Source organism: Lasioglossum baleicum, chromosome 10 (genome assembly GCF_051020765.1).
Source record: "Lasioglossum baleicum chromosome 10, iyLasBale1, whole genome shotgun sequence".
Classification (NCBI taxonomy): Eukaryota; Metazoa; Arthropoda; class Insecta; order Hymenoptera; family Halictidae; genus Lasioglossum; species Lasioglossum baleicum.
In genome coordinates this window covers 9448394-9471741 of record NC_134938.1, presented here as the reverse complement: position 1 = coordinate 9471741, position 23348 = coordinate 9448394, and the positions used below count along the sequence as shown (strand labels likewise).

The following is a 23348-nucleotide window of genomic DNA, read 5'->3' as shown; positions in this document are numbered from 1 at the left end:
TTTTTATTAGTTCCGGTCGGGTTGGAAGCAGCAAACGACTTTTGGGGATGGTATCGAGTTCAATCTGCACTTATAAATCGTTTGCAATGCCTAAGTACACCGCCGAACCTTTAAATTTACTTCAGTGCTTTACTGGATTCTAATATTTTTATTGGTTCGGGTCGGGTTGGAAGCAGCAACCGATTTTTTTGGGGATGGTACCGAGTTCAATCTGCATTTATAAATCAATTGCAATGCCTAAGTAGATCGCCGAACCTTTAAATTTATTTTAGAGAGAGTGCTTTACTGGATTCTAATTTTTTTTTATTAGTTCCGGTCGGGTTGGAAGCAGCAAACGACTTTTGGGGATGGTATCGAGTTCAATCTGCACTTATAAATCGTTTGCAATGCCTAAGTAGACCGCCGAACCTTTAAATTTATTTTAGTGCTTTACTGGATTCTAATATTTTTATTGGTTCGGGTCGGGTTGGAAGCAGCAACCGATTTTTTTGGGGATGGTACCGAGTTCAATCTGCATTTATAAATCAATTGCAATGCCTAAGTAGATCGCCGAACTTCTAAATTTATTTTAATTGTTATGTTTATTTTATTTTGTAGTGTATAAAGTTCGGAGCTGCAGTTCGATGAAGTTGTTTGCGAGTCCCAAAAATTGGTAATCGCATAATTACAATCTAATTTTACATTTTAACTTTCGGGATCTCAACGCGACGTTTCGAATACCTGCACACCCCCGAGAGAACCCTATTTTATTGAACATTTCGTTCATTCAGAAGAAACTGATATGGGCCAAAAAATTACCTAAAATTGCCAATTTTTTTTTTATTGTATATAACCAACTTAGAAACGTAAAATAATTTGTTGTTATTTAGATACTGGGTTAATTGTCACATACATTAGTTATAAATAGACTGCTGATCTTTATGCGAAATAAAAAATGTTTGCATTGATTGGAAGACACAGGAGGCAAATAAAAATTGTATACTTTTAATTATCTTATTAAGCTGAAAATAATACATTGATGTCCTTAAATATTTTAACGTGTCCACTGCGTTATATTTTACGTATCCATTTTAGCCATAAATGCATAAAATCCGCAGTCTAGTTATAAAGTACACCATAATTTATATATTTATCATTATATGTACTCGTTTTATAAATATATTTTGAGTTGTGTCATTTTTCTTATGCATGAACGACTTGATATTTGCTGTGCGTGAATTGTTCTGCTTAAAAATTCAAGTCTCCCCTTTCCTGAAGAATTTCCGAAGCTGTCAACTTCGCGCTAAATAATTTTCGTTCGCGTTAGAATCGAAGAGGCGTGACGAAATGCAAACGTCAGTGGATGATCGTCGCACCTGATACATTTATCCATAAAGAGCATCGTCGACTCCGTTCCGAAACAACGAGGGAGAAAATTCCGGAGGGAAATCGAATATACGAAACAGTCGTTAAAAGAGAGAAGCAAAAAGATAACGAGGAGGGATAAAGCCGGGAGCAGCAATAGAAATGCTGCGATACATTTCATTGACTTTTAGCCGAGCGAAATAATGCAAGACACGAAGCAATAGAAAAGCCTGGCACCGGAATATATTGGAATCGTTGCGAACGAGATTCGAACGCGTGAACCGTGACGTTCGAAAGATCGTAGCCACGTTTTCGTTAAACGGTCGTAGTTGACACTGGCGTAGTAGAGTTTCGAAAGAACTGGAATTTAAATTGGTTTGTCATGTAGTACGTCTAATAAAATGTACCATTAGCATCGATAACAGCCGGCCAACCACGATCGACTTGTATTCTGACACGTGCTTGATTGCAACTGGTCGATCACTCTGCGTTTTGGAAAAATTGTTTATTTATATGTCCGACCGTAAACAGAGACTGGATTCGTGAACTCGCTTTTCACATGTAGTGAATAGAAAGCTAAACATACAATGTACCAATGAAAACAATTTATTAGTCGTTTATCTTTCGTCCTGATATTGTCTTCCGATTTTTAACGAAGGCGGCCAGGAAATTTGCAATATTTTGTCGTTGTAAGTAGACTGCGGATCTTTATGCAAAATGAAAATGTTTTGCATTGATTGTGGAAGGTAGGAATAACGTAAAAATTGTTTTTATCCCTCAACAACTTTGTTACGTTGAAAGCGACATTACAACATTCTTGAATTTTGAAAATCTTTTACTGTTTTATATTTCACCGAACCAATTTCTTCATAAGTACATAAAGATCCGCGGTCTAGTTATAAGGGTAGGGAGAACACCAGAGTACCTGAAGAGAAGGTGGAAAGAAAAGAAATGGAGTAGAGTAGTGAGATATAGATTAGGAAATCAAATGAGGAGAGGGAGATGCTGGGAGGAAGAAGATAACAGACGAAGCAGAAACATGGAAGCACGTGTTGAAAAGATGTAGAGAAAAAGAAGGGTTACGGGGAAGTTAAAAGATATTATATATTATATTATTATTATATATCATATTATATATTAGATTTTATATATATATTATATATTAGATAATATATATATAGCTGAAGCCGGAGAGAGTGAGGCAAAATTAGATAGAGAAAGGAAAAGCAGGATGGAAAGTGTGATTGAGAGAGTGAGAAAATGAATGAGAGTGTGAGAGGGTAGGAGTGAAGGAAGAAGAGAGTCGTCAGGGTGAAATTGAAGAAAATAATTGTAAAGTGAACCAATAAATATACACATACATACAATATTTTATCATTAACCCTTCGAGGACGACGGCGATCGTCATTTTCTTTCTCTATGTTGAATATTGTAGTATGTTAGGGATGTTGCTGTAATCTGTTGGTGATTCCGACTCATTGATAAAGTATGAAGGTGTATAACCGTGTATAATGAAGTTTAAAATATTCTTGATCCACTTGCGTCGTCCCCGAAGGGTTAATTAATGGCTTAGCTGTTAATACGTATAGTGGTAGGTTGATTAACATAAGAAAAACTGAGCAGCAACCACGATCGGCATATCAGTACCAAAACAATCTGGCCGTAAACAAAATGAGATAGCTGACCGGATCGAAGGTCCCCGATCTCTTAACAGCGCAAAAAGATTCTCGTCATTGTGAAGCGACGGCTCGTAATGCCCCCAGCAAGCCTTCAATTTCACGTCTCATAAAACTCCCCACTCCAGAGAGCAACGAGAGAGAAGGGGATCGACTGCAAAAACAGGGCACCGTTCTTCCGTGCTCGATGCACACTTATGCACCCTCTCCGGTTCCATTACTACGTTTCTGCATATTGCTTCCCGAAGCAACGTAACATCTCCGAGAACTCATCTCGATTTCCTCAGGTAACCGCATTTCCTACCTCGAACTGCCGCTCGAATATAACTTTGATCCCACAGAAGAGTGCCCCGATCGTTCGAAAGGCAAACACCGCGGATCGGCCGTTCCGCGATAAGGGAAATCGAGGAATCCCGTAGGAACCGGTTCCCGGTGCCCCGCTGCATCGACCGCGCGTTCGCTGCAAACGTAATCACCGTTCCGATACTTTTTTCCGATCGCGAGACCTCCATTAGGCTAGGCTCGCGCTACCATCTTCTTTTAAAAAAGGACCCAGCGATTTTTGTATTCAAATGCACGGCGCTTCTCTCTTCGGGCGCCGTTCAAGTCGGAATTACATTTTTAAGAGTGGGATAAACTGAACAAATACCACCCGAATGGAAATATTCAGAACAAAGAACAAAGAAAAGAATCTCCGAAAAAATATTTTCCTCTATTTCTACTCTGAAGAAAATGCTTATTTTACATGTAGAATTTGCAGTGTATTCGTTAATGGAAAGCGATTATTCAAACTGAATAGTTAACACTAAACCTACTTCAGTTTGTTTTATATTTTACATCCATATACATATTTACCATCTTACAAAATTATTGAAATTGTGAAGTTGCTTTCATAGAAATAGATTCGATAAGTTTCTTTATCCAAACACGTATTGTAATAAAAGTTGCACAAAATCTACATAAACAGAGCCTCGTCATTTTTGTAAGCTGAACATATTAATCGGTTTTAGTGCTCGGTAGGTTTAGTGTTAACGTTTATTTCTGCGAGAAATTCGTTCTGAATGCATAAGCGCAAGGTCTTTCCACAGAATTGGTCTCGAAACAGTCGGAGTAAAGAGCAGTGGGAATGCAGCGATGCGTGTCCGAAGCTTCAGCGTTTGCGAGAGATAGTAGCACGAGTTATCGATCGTTTTTCTGCCGGTGGCATCGATCGCAATCGAGCGCCGAAGCCGAGACGCGGAAAATTATTGCGAACACGGGCTCCGGTGCTCAACGATCGAACCGCTTCGTCATTTCGATCGTGCCGACCTTCCTCTTCCTCGCCGCGCCGGTCGTCCTCCCCCAATCCGCTCGAAACGGAATCGAAGAGCTGAAAGAAGGCCGAGGAGGAACGGACAGCCCAGATAGAGTACAACCTCGAGGATATATAAGTGGCGCGTATACGTTATAACCGTGGCATAACCATCCCAGGGCGTAACATTAATAGCTTTATGGTTTATTGCTTTCGAGTCTGCGGTTATGCTCCTCTCCGCCGCTCCCTGCGGGGCAGCTACGCTTTGCATCGCCCGGTGAAGGCTGTGGCGCGCAGCGCATTGCAGCGCAGCGCTGCAAAACGCGGCACCGTCTATCGTCCTCGACGATCGTGCGCCTTTATTTTCGATTTCGTTACGTTGCTCGAACCCGGCCTCTCCCCTTCGAAGATCGTACCGACGATTCGATTTCTCTTTCTTCGGCTGGGGATTTACGATTCCTCCGCGTTCGAGATCTACACGCTGATCCCACTTCGGCTCCGAGACCCGGCCACTTCCCGAAGATACACCCGTAACTTCTTCTACGAAGCTTTTGATATTGTTTTCTGCCGGAATCGAAGGAGTTTGGAAACTTTTTAATATCGGCTTCACTGTCTTTCCTGTTTGTTTTAGCTTTCTGGTGAATCTAGAGCAATTATAGGCAGACTCATGTCCAAGCAATTTTGACAATGCTCATTATTTATCAAGATAATTATGCACATAATTATGAGAAAGTGGTCCAAGTCATATATTTCTTGCTTTTAAGTGAATTCCATATAATGTTGAAACAACAAGCACTTTCTATCGGTTCATTTTTGACAATATCGTAAAAATTACATTGAATTAATCTAGTTTAAAATAATGTAACTGATAAACTCATATTTTAAAATTTTGATCTAGACCACTTCCAGGATTATGGACAATTATCTAGGGAATTCATTGATATACTTTAGTTCTTAATCAGCGAGGGTGATTAAGTGTTCAACTCCCTCTTACGATTAATAATTTTCTTTTTATTCTTATGGTACTTTTTATTTTTATTCTTTTTACTTCCAATTTTAAGTTTTAATTCCTTTTTTCTTTGTTCCTCTTTTCATTAAAAATGTTTTCTTTCCTCTCTCTTTCCAATCTTGAAAGAATTAAAATATAGACCACAGTAGTTCCAAAGTAGTTTCAGATTGACTAGAACCCATACAATATAACAACGAGGAGAATTCAATGTAGCTGAAGCTTCCATTAAAATTGCCGAGTGTCGAGTAAAGGTGGGATCTCCTAGACGCGTTTAGAAGAAGTCAGAAAATTGGAACTGCACCTAAGATTTTTTTGCTTAAAAAAGAAATTAAAGAGACAGCTTTTAGAATCAACAAACCAATCGACACCAAAAATATCCTTCAATTTCCATCAGCGAGCGGTCAGAAAAATATCTGCCTCTGTGGGTCGTAAACTGGGTTGGCCCGGAGCGGACAAAGAGTGCGCAGCCGCCGTCGCGTTATACGCATTAATTCTGGCGCAACAGAGAATCGAATAAAGCAGCAACAAAGCGTTTCCATACCCTTTATCGAGAGCCGAGCGTTGTCCGCCGGTGTCAGGAGTCAGCCGGCAGCGCTCGTAACGCTCGCACCCCGGCAAGAGGATGGCAAACTCGTGTTTACATCGTGACTTTTATTAGAGAATCAGTGTCTCGGTGTTCGGTGCGGTACGACGAGGGAGAAAGGGAGAGAGAGATGGTGAGAGAGAGCTTCACCTTCGAGGTGGAAGAAGTCCATTGTTCCTGGGCGTTCAGGCTCTCGCCTGGACCGGTGTTCCTAAATTATTGTTTCCCCTCGGAGCTTCCAGACCCGGTCGTCCCCCGTACTCCGAGAGAAGCCCCCCTTTCTCTCGTTGCTCGACGGCCGCGGCGTGCCGTCTTTTCTCGCCCAGCGATTTTTTTCCTGGGGCCCTGTGCCTCGGAAGGAACCGATCAGGACCCCGATGGTTATTTCGCGCGTTTACGATACCCGGTCTTTATTCCGTCGGTGATTCGGCGTTGGGGCACCAACGAGAGAGAGAGAGAGAGAGAGAGATATCCCGATCGACCGGGCTGGGCCCAGGATCCAGGGCCCCCGGGGGCCAAGGTGCCCTCTCCCCGGGCTCGCCACGGCGCGCATCGATGTTTACGAGGCGAAATAAACGGCGATGCCGGCGCCGCCGACGCCGTCGCTCTGCCATCGGCGTGCGGTTATTTCGTATTACTTTGGCCCTTTAATGGCCTCCTAAAGTGCCGCATAAAAATCGACTTGCTCGTATCCTAGAAGGTGGTCGAGGGCCCGCTTGGCACGACGGACCCTTCGGTTCGCGGACGCACAACTCTTCGGGCCCACAAAAGAAGTCTCGCCGCGGGATTTCAGTTTCGCGTCCGACCTCCTCCTCGTCGCGTCTCATCCACCAGCAACGCGGCGTCGCCCAGCTTTTTGCACGCGGGTTCACTCATTGGCGAGTCCACGTGGCGATGGCTTCTTCCCCGACCATCGCGGATTGCCCGCCGCAGACAGGCTTCCGTGTCACGATACATTATGCATGGCCGAGAAAGCGATCCACGGATTCGTCGATTCGCGATGCGATCGGTCCTTTTCACCGGTGGATCTAGAATGATCGAGATGTTAGGCGCAGTCGAACTACGTACAGTAATGTCTCGATTTCTGAATTATCAGATGATTACACGAGTTCGTGCCCGCGCGATTTTTATAGATGTCGCAAACTGAACTGCACGGCGGAGTGTAAAAAAAGATTATATAGTCACCATTCTTTTCTAATTCTTTTCTAATTGTAGAAAAGAATATATAATGGATTAATATGGCTGTATTCTTTAAAATTAAACCATTGAATTTTATTTTCAAATCGGGCACGAACTTATCCAATTATCTCTAATACAGTGGAAGTACTTCATGAATCATATTTACAAAGTGATTCGTTTACATTGTCTTCAATTATATTTGGTAATTCGTAATTCAGTCGCTTCATTCAATTAAATTACGATGCAATTTGTAATCCTGGCCTCTTGCGGTTAAGAAGAAAGTATGAATCTTTGCAGTTACCTAAGAAACTATTATAAAGATCGGTCTTACAGTTGTAATTTTCCTTCAGAACCGCTAACTTTCGAACGAGTGATTTGTTTCGAAAGGCTCGACCTTTAAGATATAATTCGGGGCGCATATTTAAACCGAACGCGCTGCATATAGCGTACAGTTGAAAAGCTAATGGGCGCCTATCACAATAATTTACATAATTATTCAGGATCTCGAGCACACTGTTACCAACCGCCAGTATACTCATGCCAATAATATAACACTCTCGGTCTAAACTGTTCAATTTTCCAATTTAATCAATTATAAAAGACAATCAAACTGGCAGGAATTAAAGTTAAACATTTCTTCCGACCTAGAATAATTTCGTTGTATATGATTTTTTCATTATATGAATATGAAATTGATATAATACCTCGTACAATACTTAAATATATAGTAATTGATTAGATTCCAACATATTTAAAAAAGTGGCGTTAACGAAATCTTTAGAAATGACGAGTCGAAGTTCTAGAAGATAGTGAAGCAGTAAACAGACACTTTCTGCGTTGATTTCTGCCCGAGAAACTTTCTTAGAACTCTTTAAATAATTGGTGAATTCGCGCCTGAACCCGTAATTGATATCGCCATTGTCTTTCGGAAGCGTGCAGCCTTCGTAAATTTAGGAGAATTTTAATTCTGGCTCAGTGGTTCGCCCAGTAATTTTCGTAGCCCCGTTGTCGAAGATAATTGCCACGTTTCTACAGCTCCCTAGCCACAGGGTGAAAAAATTGCCCGATGAATTTCATAGCGATCGTGGCGTGGAAGAGAAAACGTGTTGCCTCGCCGACCTCGACCGACACTTCTGGCCTCAACCACCACTTTCCTCTTGCTGTCTAACCGCCCATTCGGTTACCTCGCGAATACACTATTTCTTTTTATCATGGTTCAGCCGTAATTCTAATTCTCCGATGCACCACGGGCCATCCTCGACGCGGCTCTAACTATCGCTTGGTGATTCAGTTACCTGGAAACCTTCTAAAACCCGGAATTTCTCAGCTTCGGCATCATTACTTGGCCATTGTTTCCAGAATCCCTAATCTCGGACTGAAAATTCGGTCTTTTTAACAGAGAACAAATCTAGTCTGGAAGAAATAATCTCCGTGGCGTTGAGGAAAAATGTGTGTCCACAAGATTCAGAAAAATTTTTATCAATTGTAGTAAATTATTAATAAACTGGAAATTTTAGCCATTTTTTAAAATATTGAAGGACATCAATGTATTAGTTTCAGCTTACTAGGATAATTAAAAGAAGAATACAATTTTTATTTGGCTCCTGCAATCATTTTTTATTTTGCATAAAGATCCACAGTTTAGTTATGACTTTCGTAAAAGTAAATCACACAAGTACTTTGTATAACCGCATTGCAGATACACAAGCGAAAAATGGTCCTTCGGATGCGTTAGCTGTTCATGTCCGTTTAGTACCACGTATTTTACAGCGCGCGATTAAGGTCAGAAAACTATACTGTTGCGGAACAGCAACGTGTGCAGCGATTTTTCACAAATTTAATAAGAAACCTCTGGCATCTCCCCTGAAATTACCTCGAACAGAAAAGTCGATTTTAATGAAACGTTTTGAGTAAGAGTTAATTTCACGAGGTTGAACGTTAATCATCCTAGAGCACGAAAGCGGGAAAAGTTCCGAGGAAACGTCGCTGAAGAAGAAGAAGAAGACGAAGAAGAAGAAGAAGAAGAGAAACATGATCGACACGTCCCCGGAGGGTTCGGAACGAGCGCGTTCCTTGCGCTCCTTCTTCCCCGTGAGTTTCCATCGCATCGCCATTTTGCTCGTCACTGAGCAAAGTGGAACGAGGCGCACACGTCCAGCGGAATATAAAAGGGAAGAACGGGAGAAGGAACGATTCTGTTGTAAAATAGCGAGCGAACAGACGGACAGACGAGTCGAGGAGATGTATGAGAGGAGAGTTCAGACCGCTCTGCTGCGTTGCCTGAAAAGGAAACCGACGGCGCCTCCAGTTAGCGGAAGTCGCCCTCCGACTAGTTTTACACGTAGCCGCCGCCGCCACCGCCGCCGATGCTGCCGTCGCGTCCCTCGAGCAACGTGAACAACCATGATCGCTGCCCAGTGACGTTATGTACGCGCAAACGCCGCTAATTAGTCCCTCGGTATGTGAACACCGAGGAATTTTCGTAGAAACACGCGGATAATCGCCTCGGTACCGTCCTCCTCGACCAGTGGAGACGCGAGACACGTTTTTAAATTGTTCCGCATGAAATCCTTGCCACGTTCGAGCAGAAAATGGCTCGCTTCTTCCAGCCTTCCGAGAGCTGCCATATTTCTTTCCCGTAATAGACTTCTTCCGGGTCCTCTTTGGAAGCTGGGAAGTTGAGGGGGTAGTCTCGTTTCCAGGATTGTTTGGGGTTTTTAAAGGTAAGGGGATAAAAGATCAAGTTGGGCCGCAGTCGCCCCCAAATTTCATATTTTTACGTTTACATGCTTCCGAATAATGCAAATTACGTCTCGTAAACGTAAAAATGGGACTTCTGAGGAATCGAGAAATGAGAAGGCGCATCACGCACCCTTACAATCCTGGAAACGAGTCCACCCTCTCAATATTTTCTGCAATCTCCCGGAGAGAAGCTTCCTCGATGGCTCAGAAAAAAATGAGTTTTCTCAAGTAAACATTCACGAAACTCGTTCATTTTTTACTACGTACTACATAATATTATTTCCTACACGAAATTGTTATAAACAGTAGGAAAGACACGCGCAAGTGGGTGCGAAAGCGCGGTCTCCCAGCTCGACGTTGAACCGATCTCACCGAGAGGTGGTCATGCATCAAAGCGCCATTCCCACAAGATGACGTATGGCGATACTAATACAGCAAGGAATTCGCAGGAGGAGCAACAAGACGGTTCGCGACAGGGTACCAAGGGCCGAACGCCGACAAATTTAATAACCCTAATGAACTTTTTGCCGGGCGAGAGAGAGCATGCCTCGCAATCAGAGGCTAGGTCCCATTCCTCTCATAAGAAACGCGACTCTTTCTTACGTTACACGTCGATTAGGATATTAATCTTCGACCGGGGCCGACCAGCGTGCTCATTGGGGGACCGCTGCAACCTGGGGACCCCGATGCAGATCCGAATGCACCGTCGATCCGCATTCTTAAAGTTCGTGGCGCCGCGGTCTGTGCGCGCGTTCTGCATTCGTCTTCCTCGAGGACGAAGCATCTGGTCGGCAGAAAATACCAGGACCCGGTTCCTTGTCTTCGAGGCGCTTCTTTTCCGTGGCCCTTCCTCTCCGTTCGTCCCGGCGCAAGAAGGATGTCGTTGCGCAATTATTTTGCGCATGATTCCGATCGCCGGATCAGATTAAGACCGCCCTTCTCGCCGGTGGAACGCAACGAGGACTTCGTTTGCGATCCGCGTTGTAACCCGGCAAAACCGGCCACCGAAAAGACGAAACGGGTACGTGCGACTATGCGATCGCGACCCGGCGGGACCGACGACCCGCCTCTCGCAAGCACCGACGAAAACGAAGACGTAAGCAAAGATGAAGAAGTCCGAATCGAGAGACGGGCCGCGATCCGACGTCTGTCGATCATCCCAGAAACGTTTTTGCACGAGGCGTGAGCGGCTCCCGACCAACTGCCCCCTCCTTCCTCGCTTCCATCGGTGTTCCGGTTATTAGCGGAGTTATGAATGATACCAATAGTGGTCCGTCGGAGGGTGACGTCAATGATAATTGGCCCAATTACGTTTTTCGAGTGAATCGAGAGCGGCTATTCTTACTTTGTTTGTTTACCGGCGGAGGGAATGAACTCGAAGTGGGAAGTTTGCATTGGACTCTCTTTCTTTTACTTTGAACGGGGCTGGTGAAGTCCGAGGAGTTTTCAATGGTTTTGAAATAAATCTTCATTTTTTAATTTCATAGAAAGTCTCGGGAGAGACTAAGAATAACAACCAAGGGAAATTTTTACAGAACAAGAACGTACAAATAGATGAACATTGACGAATTAACTCGGAGGCGTCGCTAATAATTTTGATACCATTGTTCAAAATATTTGTTGCATTATTAAAATTGTATTCAATAAGTTACCGAACGTATTTAATATTTTAATATACTACCGAAAGTATTGTGCGAGGTATTGTATCAGTTTTATGTCGATAAAATGAAGAAATTTATATAATATAAAATGGAAATATTTCAGGCCGAAAGAAAATTCGATGGCTCCGAGTTCTTGCACGTATTTTTCTTTTGAAAACAGGGCAATGGCGACTGAAAGTCAATGAAGAATAAAATAATATTTGGATTTGTTCGCTAAATGTGAACCTGTTTTCTGTTACAGTCTGCATCGGGACCAATGGCCGCCTCTCCGTGCCGTCTAATAAGCAACACCACTACCGGAATCTTCGAGACCGGTACACCAACTGTACTTATGTCGACGGCAACCTGGAGATCACATGGCTCCAGAACGAGACCTTCGACCTCAGCTTCCTCCAGTATATTCGGGAGGTCACCGGCTACGTCCTTATCAGCCACGTGGACGTCCCGAAGATCGTTCTGCCGCGGCTGCAGATCATACGCGGCCGAACACTCTTCAAGCTCAACATTCACGACATCGAATTCGCTCTGTTCGTCACGATGTGTCAGATGCAGAACTTGGAGTTGCCGGCCCTCAGAGGTAACTTTCGGACAGATTATACTTTCCATTAACTCGAACAATTCTTTTTTTATTGCAATGGACTGATAGAATCCTGAAAGACTTGAGAGGGTCGAGGAATACACAGTATCGCTTCATTCATTTCAGGGTGGCTCCCTAACTGGAGCTATCGTGGTCTAATTTCATAATTACTAAGCATTACTTCGTTTGACCTAAAAGTACCTGACCCTAGCTTGAACAATTTTTTTTTATTATAATAGACTTTGATAGAATGCTGAAGGTCTTGAAATGGATTGAGAACTGTACCATATCGCTTCATTCATACCAAAATGGCTCCCTAACTGGGCCATCATGGTCCAATTTCACAATTACTAACCATTACTTGGTCTGATTGAATGCGATAAGAAAATGAACGGTTCTAGATGATGTACCATTAAAAATACCTCTAAGAAAATTATTAGCCAGCTGCCTAAATGGCACCAAGTCTTCTATCTACAGTTGCTGATCAATAGACAGCACATCTTAGCGCAAAATAAAAATGTTCTACCTGAATTGCAACAAACTGGAGCGGAGTAGAAATTTATTTTCTTTATTAATATGTTAAATAGGTTGAAAATAATATAGCATTATATTTAAATTCTTCTCATATGTTTACAATTGTAAATTACATCTACCCATTTTCGTCGTAAATGCATAAAATCCGCTGTCTAGTGATCAAACCATTCGAGGCACAGCACATTTTTTAACGATGTGATACTTCCACTTAAAAATTGATTGTTCTAATCTATGCAAATATTAGCAAGATCACGGTGACGCGTATCTAAACTAAATCGGTTCGTTCGCAGACATCCTCAACGGCAGCGTGGGCATGTACAACAATTACAACCTCTGCCATATCCACTCGATCAACTGGGAGGAAATAATCACAGGCCAGGGTGGAACATACTCTTACGTGTACAATTTCACGTCGGTCGAGCGGGTTTGCCCGCCATGCGACAAGAGCTGCGAGCAGGGCTGTTGGGGCGATGGGCCAGAGAACTGCCAGAGGTACTCGAAAATGAACTGTTCTCCGCAGTGTTGGCAGGGCAGGTGCTTCGGGCCCAATCCGCGGGAGTGTTGCCATCTTTTTTGCGCCGGTGGCTGCACGGGCCCGAAACAGAGCGACTGCCTCGCCTGCAAAAACTTCTTCGACGACGGTGTGTGCACGCAGGAATGCCCTCCCATGCAAAAGTAAGTAGGCAACGGTCTCCGTCGTTAAGAACTTTATCGTATCCTCCCCACCGCACCCCTCTAGCAGACAAATTTGCATTTTTTCTGTTCGAAAAAACCAGTTTTATATTGACAGAAAATTTTTACTTTTTCGGAAATGGTTAAAAAAGCTAAAGTGCTTTCAAACTTTATCGATTAGTATTACATAAGTTTGAGGTTGAAACCTTAAATAATTCTATGGATTTCTAGTTGTATTCTTGGGAATTCCGCGTTCGCAAGGATCAACAATGAATCAGTGGCACTGATTTTGTTTTAGTTTTATATTTTACTTTAAAATGTCTGTTGAAAAGACGATGTTCCTTCTCAGAACTTTTATTAATCAGATATGAAGTAACTACTAAAATCGAACTTTTATAACGGAATCAAAGTGTTGATGTACAAAGTTAACTTAAAATAGAAAGGAAATATTAGATGATTGCATAAGTTCGTGTCCGATGTGAAAATAAAATTCAACGGTCAAACTTTAAAGATTTGGTTTAAGATTGGTTAAATTAAAATTAAAAAATGGTTAAATTTTCTACAATTAGAAGAGAATGGTGACTACATGTATAATTGATTAATAAAGTTGTATATTCTTTCAAATTTAACTTATGCAATCATCTAATAATTTAAAAGTTTACAGTTTACAAAATAACTTTTACTCATAAAAGTTTACAGTTTCATTGCATACTTTGTATTCATTACATATTTGCAAAAAGACTTTCTCCAAGTTTTAATGCGTACCCAAAACTAAAATATTAATATCTTGAATCAATAGTTTGTTGGATACATTGTGAAAAAATACATCGATACGTTTGTCGAAAGTATGAAGTCTTCTAAACAATTCTTTTAATTCTCGAGTACCAAAACGTGAAACGTCGACGCTTTCAGGTACAATCCAACGACGTATTCGTGGGAAGCTAATCCTAACGGAAAATACGCGTACGGTGCAACTTGCGTGCGAAAGTGTCCAGAGCACCTCCTGAAGGACAACGGCGCTTGCGTTAGGTCCTGCCCGCCGAAGAAGAAGGCTTTGAACGGAGAATGCGTGCCCTGCGACGGCCCCTGTCCAAAAACCTGCAAAGGCGTTGAAAAAGTACACTCTGGGAACATCGACAGCTTCAAAGACTGCACGATCATCGAGGGATCGATCACAATCCTCGACCAAAGCTTTCAAGGTTTCCAAGACGTCTTCCCAAACTTCAGCTTCGGTAAACGATACGAGAAGATGCACCCCGACAAACTCGAAGTCTTCAGTACTCTGAAAGAAATCACCGGGTTCCTGAATATCCAAGGCGATCACAAGGACTTCAAGAATCTCTCCTACTTCCGGAACCTTGAAATGATCGGCGGAAGAACTCTCACGGAATATTTCGCTTCGTTGTATATCGTGAAAACATCATTGGTCTCGTTCGGCCTCAGCTCTCTCAAGAAGATCTACTCGGGATCCATCGCCATCTTGGAGAACAAGAATCTTTGTTACGCGCAGAGCATCAACTGGACGAGGATCAAGAAGTCGTCCGAACACGAGAGCTTGCTGTCGAATAATCGGAAGGAGTCCGAATGCAGTAAGTTCCCTTCGAACTTTTCTGTTTTGTTGGTATCTGGAATCGTACGAGAAAGAAGAACATTTTTACTTGTCTCTTGTCTCTTGCAACTCATGCAGATCATTCTTAATTTACATAAATATTCGCTGTCTTCCTATTTTTATAAAAATATGTTAGGTGTCCACACTCTATGTTGAACACGAACTAACTTCCGTTTTCTTCGTACCTGTAATTGTACGAGAAAGAAGAACATTTTTAATTCTTTCTTGTTTCTTGCAATTTATCAATGCAGATCATTTTTAATTTACATACAGATCCGCTGTCTTCTTATTATTGTAAAAACATGTTGTGTTCGTGTATTGAACACGAACTAACCTACCTTGCTTTCTTTAATTCCAGTAAAAGATGGGTTAGTGTGCGACGAGCAGTGTTCCGAAGAGGGTTGTTGGGGTCCCGGTCCGGCGCAGTGTTTGTCCTGCAAGAACTTCATTCTAGGGAACGACTGCCTCCAAGATTGTACTGCGCCAGGGTAAATAGAATCTCCAATCAAGTACCATATAACAACGAAAACCTACGAAATTCTTCAATAACGTGTGTCACTTTTTTCGTATTAAATTCGCCTACCTCAGATTCTGGAACGAAGGTAAACTAGCCTGGGGAAATATCTAAGCTCTTCTCGCTTTGAATTAAGTTGGCAACTAAATTCGTGACCTTGCTGTGGTGGTGGTGGTGTTATTCACTAGAAGTTGGCCGAAACGTATAAAATGAATTTCACACGTAAAATCAATTTTACACATACAGTGGGTGTACAAAAGGTGTACGAATACTTTGTACACCCACTATAAATTTATTTCATGTAAAATCAATTTTACACCCACTGTAAAATGTCATGCAAGATAAACATCGTACATAAATTTATTTCGTGTAAAATAAATGTTTATCTTACATTACACATAAATTTATCTCGTGTAAAATAAATGTTACACATAAATTTCTCTGGTGCAAGATAAATATTTTCGATATTTACATTATGCAGAAGGTTTAAAGAACCTATCGCTGTGACAAATGTTAACATTCTACATTAATGTACATTAATAATAATTAATAATAACTAATTATAATAATAATTAATAATAATTAATGTACATAATGTATATTAATTTTGGTACTGCAACTAGGCAGCCAACAATTCTGGTTAAGAAAATATGAAGGTCACGATCTTGGTTGCCAACCTAATATGTCTGTAGCCTCGCACTGTTTCCGATCGCTAGACGCAAATAATCCGGCGACACGTTAACGAACGTTCCCCTCTTTTCCAGGATTTACCAGGCAGACGAGAAGACCTGTAAGCTATGCCACGAGGAATGCGACGGCACTTGCACCGGACCGAACGCGGAGCACTGCACGAAATGCAAACACGCGCGAGACGGTCCATTCTGCGTGCCTGAGTGCCCGTCCTCGAAGTATAACGACAACGGCGTCTGCAAGGACTGTCACGGGAATTGCGTGGGTGGCTGCGATGGACCCGAGAATAACATCGGCCCTAATGGATGCCACAGCTGCGATAAGGCGATCATGAACGGCAATGTACCTGAAGGTTGTTTGCAGAAAGGGGAATCGTGTCCCGACGGTGAGTGGCTCCGACTGCTCAAATATTTGATGCAACCACTTATTCAAATGGTGTTCCACCCTAACTGGTCAGAAAAATCCATTTCTTCTATTTTCTCATAGTTCACGATCTCCACAGTGTATTCCCCAAACAGACCTACGAATATCTTCTTGAGCCAGAGACGTAAAAATGAAGACAGTCAAAGAAAGAACTTGTATTCCCAAAAACAGACCTACAAATATCCTCTTCAGCTAGAGACGTAGAAATGAAGACAGTCGAAGAAAGAACTTCTTCTATTACCTCATAGTTCACGATCTCCAAAGCGTATTCCCAAAACAGACCTACAAATATCCTCTTCAGCTAGAGACGTAGAAATGAAGACAGTCAAAGAAAGAACTTCTTCTTCTGAACAAGAAAGTCCCAGTAAATAATGAGCATGTTTTGTATTGCAGGACACTACTACGAGTGGGTAAGTCCTCAAGAGCAAGGTCCTCTAGAGCCTCTAGCCGGGAAAGCCGTCTGTCGCAAGTGTCATCCTCGCTGCAAGAAATGCACTGGTTACGGTTTCCACGAGCACGTGTGCCAGGAATGTACGAAATTCAAAAGAGGGGAACAGTGCGAGGACGAGTGTCCCGCGGATCATTTCGCCGATGCTGACACCCAGCTTTGCATACCGTGCTTCAGCGAATGCCGCGGATGCTTCGGTCGAGGCCCTAATCAGTGCTACAAGTGTCGGAATTATAAGATTTATCTGGTAAGCGACGCGTCTGTTATGCAATAGATTGAATAGCTTACGAAGGTAGACTCGTTTCCAGGATTGCAATGGCTCTTAGTTTATGTGTCATTCATATCGAAATGTTCATAACATCTCTTTTTACAAATCCATTGCAAATGTCTTCTAAGATTTCTGTATGAGCTTTTATGTTATCTGACAACGTTTGTACAATTTTTACTGCACACTAACTGCTATGTAAACATTTATTAATCTGTTTTACCACTTCCCAGGAGGAAGACATAGACGGCAACGCGACGGCCTTCAACTGCACGGAGACATGTCCCCCCGAGTACCCCCACAAGATCTTCCCAGTGGACAACGAGCCCTATTGTTCCCTAGAAACATTAGGTCTCGGCTTCCAAGTGGACAACGAACTCCAACCAGCAATCCTAGCTGGCGTGGTAGTGTTCACGCTAGTGTTCATCGTGGTGACCGCTTTGATCATGTACTTCTGGCGTATTCGTGCGAAAGCGAAGGAGAACACGGTGAAGATGACGATGGCGCTAACAGGACTGGATGACAACGAGCCTCTTCGACCAACCGGCGTTAAGCCGAATCTAGCGAAACTGCGAATCATCAAAGAAGAAGAGATGCGAAAAGGAGGAATTTTGGGTTACGGAGCATTCGGGAACGTCTACAAGGGTGTGTGGGTACCTGAAGGAGAGAACGTGAAGATACCGGTGGCTATAAAGGTTCTGCACGACGGCACGGGAGCGAACACGTCGAAGGAGTTCCTGGACGAGGCGTACATCATGGCTAGCGTGGAACATCCGAACTTGCTTCAGCTGTTGGCTGTCTGTATGACGTCGCAGATGATGCTCGTCACTCAACTGATGCCACTGGGATGCCTGCTGGACTTTGTGCGCACGTTCAAGGATAAGATCGGCTCGAAGGCTCTGTTGAATTGGTGCACGCAAATCGCTAGGGGCATGGCTTATTTGGAAGAGAGGAGGTTGGTCCATCGAGATCTTGCAGCTAGGAACGTTCTCGTGCAGACACCCAACTGCGTCAAGATCACCGACTTCGGTCTAGCCAAGCTGTTGGATATCAACGAGGAACAGTACAAAGCTGCCGGTGGCAAGATGCCTATCAAGTGGCTGGCTCTCGAATGCATCCAGCACCGAGTGTTCACGCACAAGTCGGACGTCTGGGCCTTCGGCGTCACCATCTGGGAGGTTCTCACCTACGGCGGCAGACCCTACGAGAATGTGCCTGCGAGGAACGTGCCGGAACTGTTGGAGAAGGGCGAGAGACTGCCGCAACCATCGATCTGCACGATCGACGTCTATATGATCATGATCAAGTGCTGGATGCTGGACGCTGAGTCCAGACCCAGCTTCAAAGAACTGGCGGAAGACTTCGCGAAGATGTCCAGGGATCCTGGTCGATACCTCGCGATCAAGGGCGACAAATACATGAGACTACCTTCGTATACATTGCAGGTTAGCGAAACTATATGTCGGCTTGCTTGCAAACTGTTCTTGCTGATATGTTTCAATATTTTCTTGCCGGTTCTACGATGTGCAGATGTTCAACTTTCCGCGTCTTTCGTTTGCAGAATTCTCAAATGTCTGCTTAAAGATTCGGCAATACAGTTCAATTCCATAATTATTTAGTTTGTTTGAATCTTTCACTTTTTTATATTTCGTCTAACCAATTTCTTCACAAATGCATGAAGATCCGCAGTCTAGAAATAAATAACAAGAAGAGGAAATAATTTGAAATTCTGTCTTTGTATTACTCCGTATCGTGTAATTTCTAAAGTACCATTTTTGAATTGTAGGACGAAAAGGAAATGATAAGGAATCTAGCATCGGACGGTCCAGAAGCGTTGGTGGACGCGGACGAGTACCTTCAGCCGAAATCTAGAGCCCCGATTCCACCGGGACTGTCAACGTCGAACACTTCCGGTTCACCGCCGAACACGCCAGTGAAAACCTGCTGGCCAAATGGGAAGCCTCTCGCTGCCGACTCTCCCACCCCTCAAAATCAACAGAACTGGGATAGAGAGTTGTTGAGGTATGGGGCGAATCATCGAAACGGAAATGCGACGCACGAGCCAGGTAACTCTGGGCAACACGCGCATTTCGCACCACCGAACGGACACTGCGGACACCCCGTTGGATCGGACAGTTCCAGTTCCAGATACTGTTCGGACCCGTTGAAAATGATCAGCGTCAGAGGTAAGCGAATTCTCTTGCGTCTCAACGTCTTTGTAACATTTTTCCTACACCGGGAACATTCATTGAACTCCCGCTGCTATCGATAAATAATTTTATACATTAATCCAGGGAGTTCCAACTTGTGGCTCGCGAGTCATGCTCTACTCACTAACTCTACAACCGTACGTAGTAGTGAGAAGAGGTTCGAATGGTGGTGACCTCGCGGTTCTTCTCGGAGGAATAAGTTGGAACTCCTTGCACTAATCAAATGTACCAACTGATTCGTTACTATCATCTTCAGATTGCGACGTAACAGACGATTGTTACGATGGGGACGTAAACTCTGTACACCAGCAGGCTCAAGTAGGAAACCTGAAGCTAGACTTGCCATTAGACGAAGACGATTATTTAATGCCATCGCCGCAATTGCCAGCAAACACGACGCAGTACATGGATCTCATAGGGGACTCGAAGCCAGCAGGTAACTACAAACTTAATCGTAAATTCATCGTAATTGTACATCGTTAATTATATAAGTGTTATTTGTTTTAAAAATGTTTTATTTTAAATATTGGGTTAACAACAGTTCTCGTCTCTTCTTTCCAGATATGGAGCCGAAGCGACTCAACAACGGCTACCGGAAGTACCCCGAATTCCTGACCATCCCAGGGAAAACGTCCTTGGACAATCCCGAGTACATAATGTCCCAGGACGAGGGTCCGTTGACCCCGCAAACGCTGGGCATCCCGACGCCGGACCTGGAGAAGGTCCTAACAAACGGAACCTTTGGATCGCAGGTCAGACAGAGGAGTTCCGAGGAGGAATCCGATCACGAGTACTACAACGACTTCGATCGCCTGGAACGGGAGTTGCAGCCGCTGAAACCTTTGAGGAAAAACGAGACGACCGTCTGATTCAAAGGATTCCTAAGTGAAATGACTGTTTCCGTTGTTCCGAGTCGGAATCGTAGAACTGACATCGTTCGGCCGGAACCGGATCGACTAGATTCTAGCTGGAAGGCTAGAAGCTAGGAAAACGTAGGCGACGGATTCGGTTCCTAGTGTGTAGGAAACTCCAGAGTACTTAGAAAGGACACTTCGCCCGAGTGCCGTGTTTCGATTGTGATTAGACGTAGAACGCAAGAACTGTGTGCTAACTTCCCGACGAATCCCCGGGGAACGTGTCTCGTGCACAAGAAACTGTTGCGTACGCGCGTGACGAACAAGTAGTGCAAAGATAATCTTAATGTGCCATTCGCAGTGGCTTGTAAATAGAGTACTGTCTACCACTTGTTTAAGGCTATTCTAAGGAAACGACGTACAGTAAATGGCATAAGCGATTGTCCACCCCCATAACTTTACCTGACTTCGACGGTCCACGTTCGTGTCCGCGTCGCCTCTTTCCCCGTGACGGATTCACGATTATGCCACCCGTAAGCTGACACACTTTTGTCGCCTATTTTTACCCAAATGCATTGCAAATCGCCTTTACTGTCGCGTTTGGAAAGCTGAAATACTTAAAAGTTCGTTCAACTTTTATTAGAACTCGATTATTAATGTTAATACTTCGGCACCGAAATCTGAAAATACTGAACTCGTTTGAATGACTCGTGTCTAAGAGGAAAGTTTAAAGCTGTGTTGAAAGCTGCTTAGCCTACTCGTAAATGCGACACTGCTCTTTCCACGGTGGCCTACGCGAAACACCGATTCTCTCGAAAGGAAAGAGCCATTCCAATTAGGCGAACGTGGGCTGTCTCTCTCCCCCTCTCGTCTCGTTTTCTACGTTAAAATTCGGCACGCCGGGATCTTACGTTCCATGCGATCCACCGTGGATCATGAGATGTGAAAAATGGCACGCGGGGCCGTTTGGTAATCGCGGAAGTTACGATGCAAATTTTCGAGCGCTCCGGGTGCGCAACATCTGCGCGGTTCGCCGTTGACTGTGATAAGAAACGTTCTACTATTTCTCGTGGACACTTCAAACATCTCAACCCGCTGTTCCAGCCTGTCGTGTTCTATCTATCTCTCTCTATCTCTAGTATCGCAGTAAGCTACGACAATGCGCGACAACAATTGTCCTATTTTACTGCCCGAACGCGAGACGATCTTATCCCCAAGGGATCGCAACACGAGGATCACACGTGCCCGTGAACCAAGATGAAAAAGAAAAACGAACAAGGGACCGTTCTCCCGTTTCGCGATTCCACTTAAACGTTTTACGACTCCCCATATATTTTTGTATGCCATCGACTCAACGAAAAAGGGACCAATGAAATTGACCGTAGCCAAGCACGGATGTATCTCGATTTTTATAGAAGAAGAAACGCGTCTTGTAAATAGACTAGCGACCACTAGACCATAAGGACTTTTACGAACGTAAAGAACGGAAAATGTACTTGAATAAGTTAAGCGAATCCGTGGCGTGTTTTTTTCTTTTGTTTTGTTTTATTGGAAAGAGGAAACGAACAAAAAAAAGAAGACAACAAGAAAGAGCCGCGTACTCGATTAGGATTAGGACGTGCCATGTTGTGTACAGGGAACGCGCGATGCAGAGAACACCGTTCTCACCTGTGTTCACCGGAAAAGAAACGAATCATCCCTGGCGTTGCGTTTCATTTGTGAAAGATGTGCATCGGGCGTCTGCGAGATTGACGATCTCATTCACGATGGTATACTCGGTGGACAAGATTTGATAAAAATTGACGAAGTCGTAAAGATTTAGCTGTCGCAGCTTTATGAAAATTTATGAAATATATTTAGAAATATGAATTTTGAGGGCGACTGCTGTCTAGATTGATCCTTGCGAGGCGTAATTTGTATTATTCGCAAGCATGTATCGTGGTGAGATGATAAGAAGGTCCCTGGCACCGGTGTCGCCAGATGAGGAAGCACGAATCGAGGGGAAAAGTTACCCTCTCTCCGCAGGTAGCGAGCACACGCACGAAACGCGTCACGTGACCGGGCCGCGGCGTGGGGAGTAGCGTAGTAGAAGGGGAAGGTAGAGTGGGGACACAAGTCTTGCCCCGGGAACCTTCTTGTCATCCCACCGCAGTACGTATTACGCGTAATTCCTAGTACGATCGGCAAAAATGAAATTTTAATCGAAGCTGCCTTCTGCATCAATTCTGTGACTTTTTCCGAACTCGGTGCATCTTGTCCGCGAAGTATAAAGAATCTTTTCGAAGGAATAAAATTGACGTGCGGTTTGCTGTGATAAATGGAAAGAAAGGTTTTTAACGCGAAAAATTGTTTTCTCTTCTATTACGTTTTGTTGTTTTAACGCGACCAGCTTACGTTTGCTGGTGGATGCGAGAACTTGTCGCACGGATTTCCAATCTCGCTGCACGCGGAATGCAGAATCTTACCCTTAAGGATCTAAGCAAATACGTATCGTGTACATTGCGTCTACTATTTTAAGTGTTACGAAATAGTTACGTTAGCGATTTCTCTCCTGTGTAATATATACGATCATACGTCGCGTCGCCGAGCGGATCAGCGTGTATCATTGTAGAAAAAACGTGTGCGCGCGCCTAATTCGAAGCTCTTTCTAAGGATATAGAAGAATGAAAATCCTTTGCGAAGTCTACCTGTTCGCATTTCCCTCTACCCCGTTTCAACCCCCTGGTTCGACCGTATTTTATTTCCTCTTTATTTTCTTTGTTTTTCCTTTTTGTAAACCGAGAAACTAGTGTGGAGAGTATGCGTGTGAACTAGAAATTGTACAATACGTTTGATCGCCGGGATAATTAGCTGCGAGGAATTGCATTTGCCATTCGGTTGTGGACCTATAGAACTTATAAAACTTTATAATATCATTGTGTTATCGTAAAAAAATTATTGTAATAAAGAATCACCATCATTCTTACGGGGTATCGTACGTTCTTTCTCAATCGACTTGTAATCATAGTGGTTGTAATCTTCCGCCTTTTTGTGCAATTGTTATTGCACATTGCAATTCAGAAATTTT

At 43.4% G+C, this 23348-nt stretch overlaps 1 protein-coding gene across 3 annotated transcripts in view; it reads left to right on the top strand.

Annotated features, from left to right (window-relative positions):
* Egfr (epidermal growth factor receptor) overlaps window positions 1-23246 on the top strand; it is a 230640-nt gene extending 207394 nt beyond the window's left edge. For all 3 annotated transcript variants that reach the window (XM_076431874.1, XM_076431872.1, XM_076431873.1), the window contains 10 exons: window positions 11727-12062; window positions 12887-13271; window positions 14181-14857; window positions 15236-15365; window positions 16156-16466; window positions 16898-17199; window positions 17451-18662; window positions 19004-19403; window positions 19684-19863; window positions 19989-23246. In XM_076431874.1, coding sequence (XP_076287989.1) covers window positions 11727-12062; window positions 12887-13271; window positions 14181-14857; window positions 15236-15365; window positions 16156-16466; window positions 16898-17199; window positions 17451-18662; window positions 19004-19403; window positions 19684-19863; window positions 19989-20296 — 4241 coding nt within the window. In that variant the 3' untranslated portion in view covers window positions 20297-23246. The remainder of the gene's footprint in view (window positions 1-11726; window positions 12063-12886; window positions 13272-14180; window positions 14858-15235; window positions 15366-16155; window positions 16467-16897; window positions 17200-17450; window positions 18663-19003; window positions 19404-19683; window positions 19864-19988) is intronic.
* The last annotated feature ends 102 nt before the right edge of the window (window positions 23247-23348 follow it).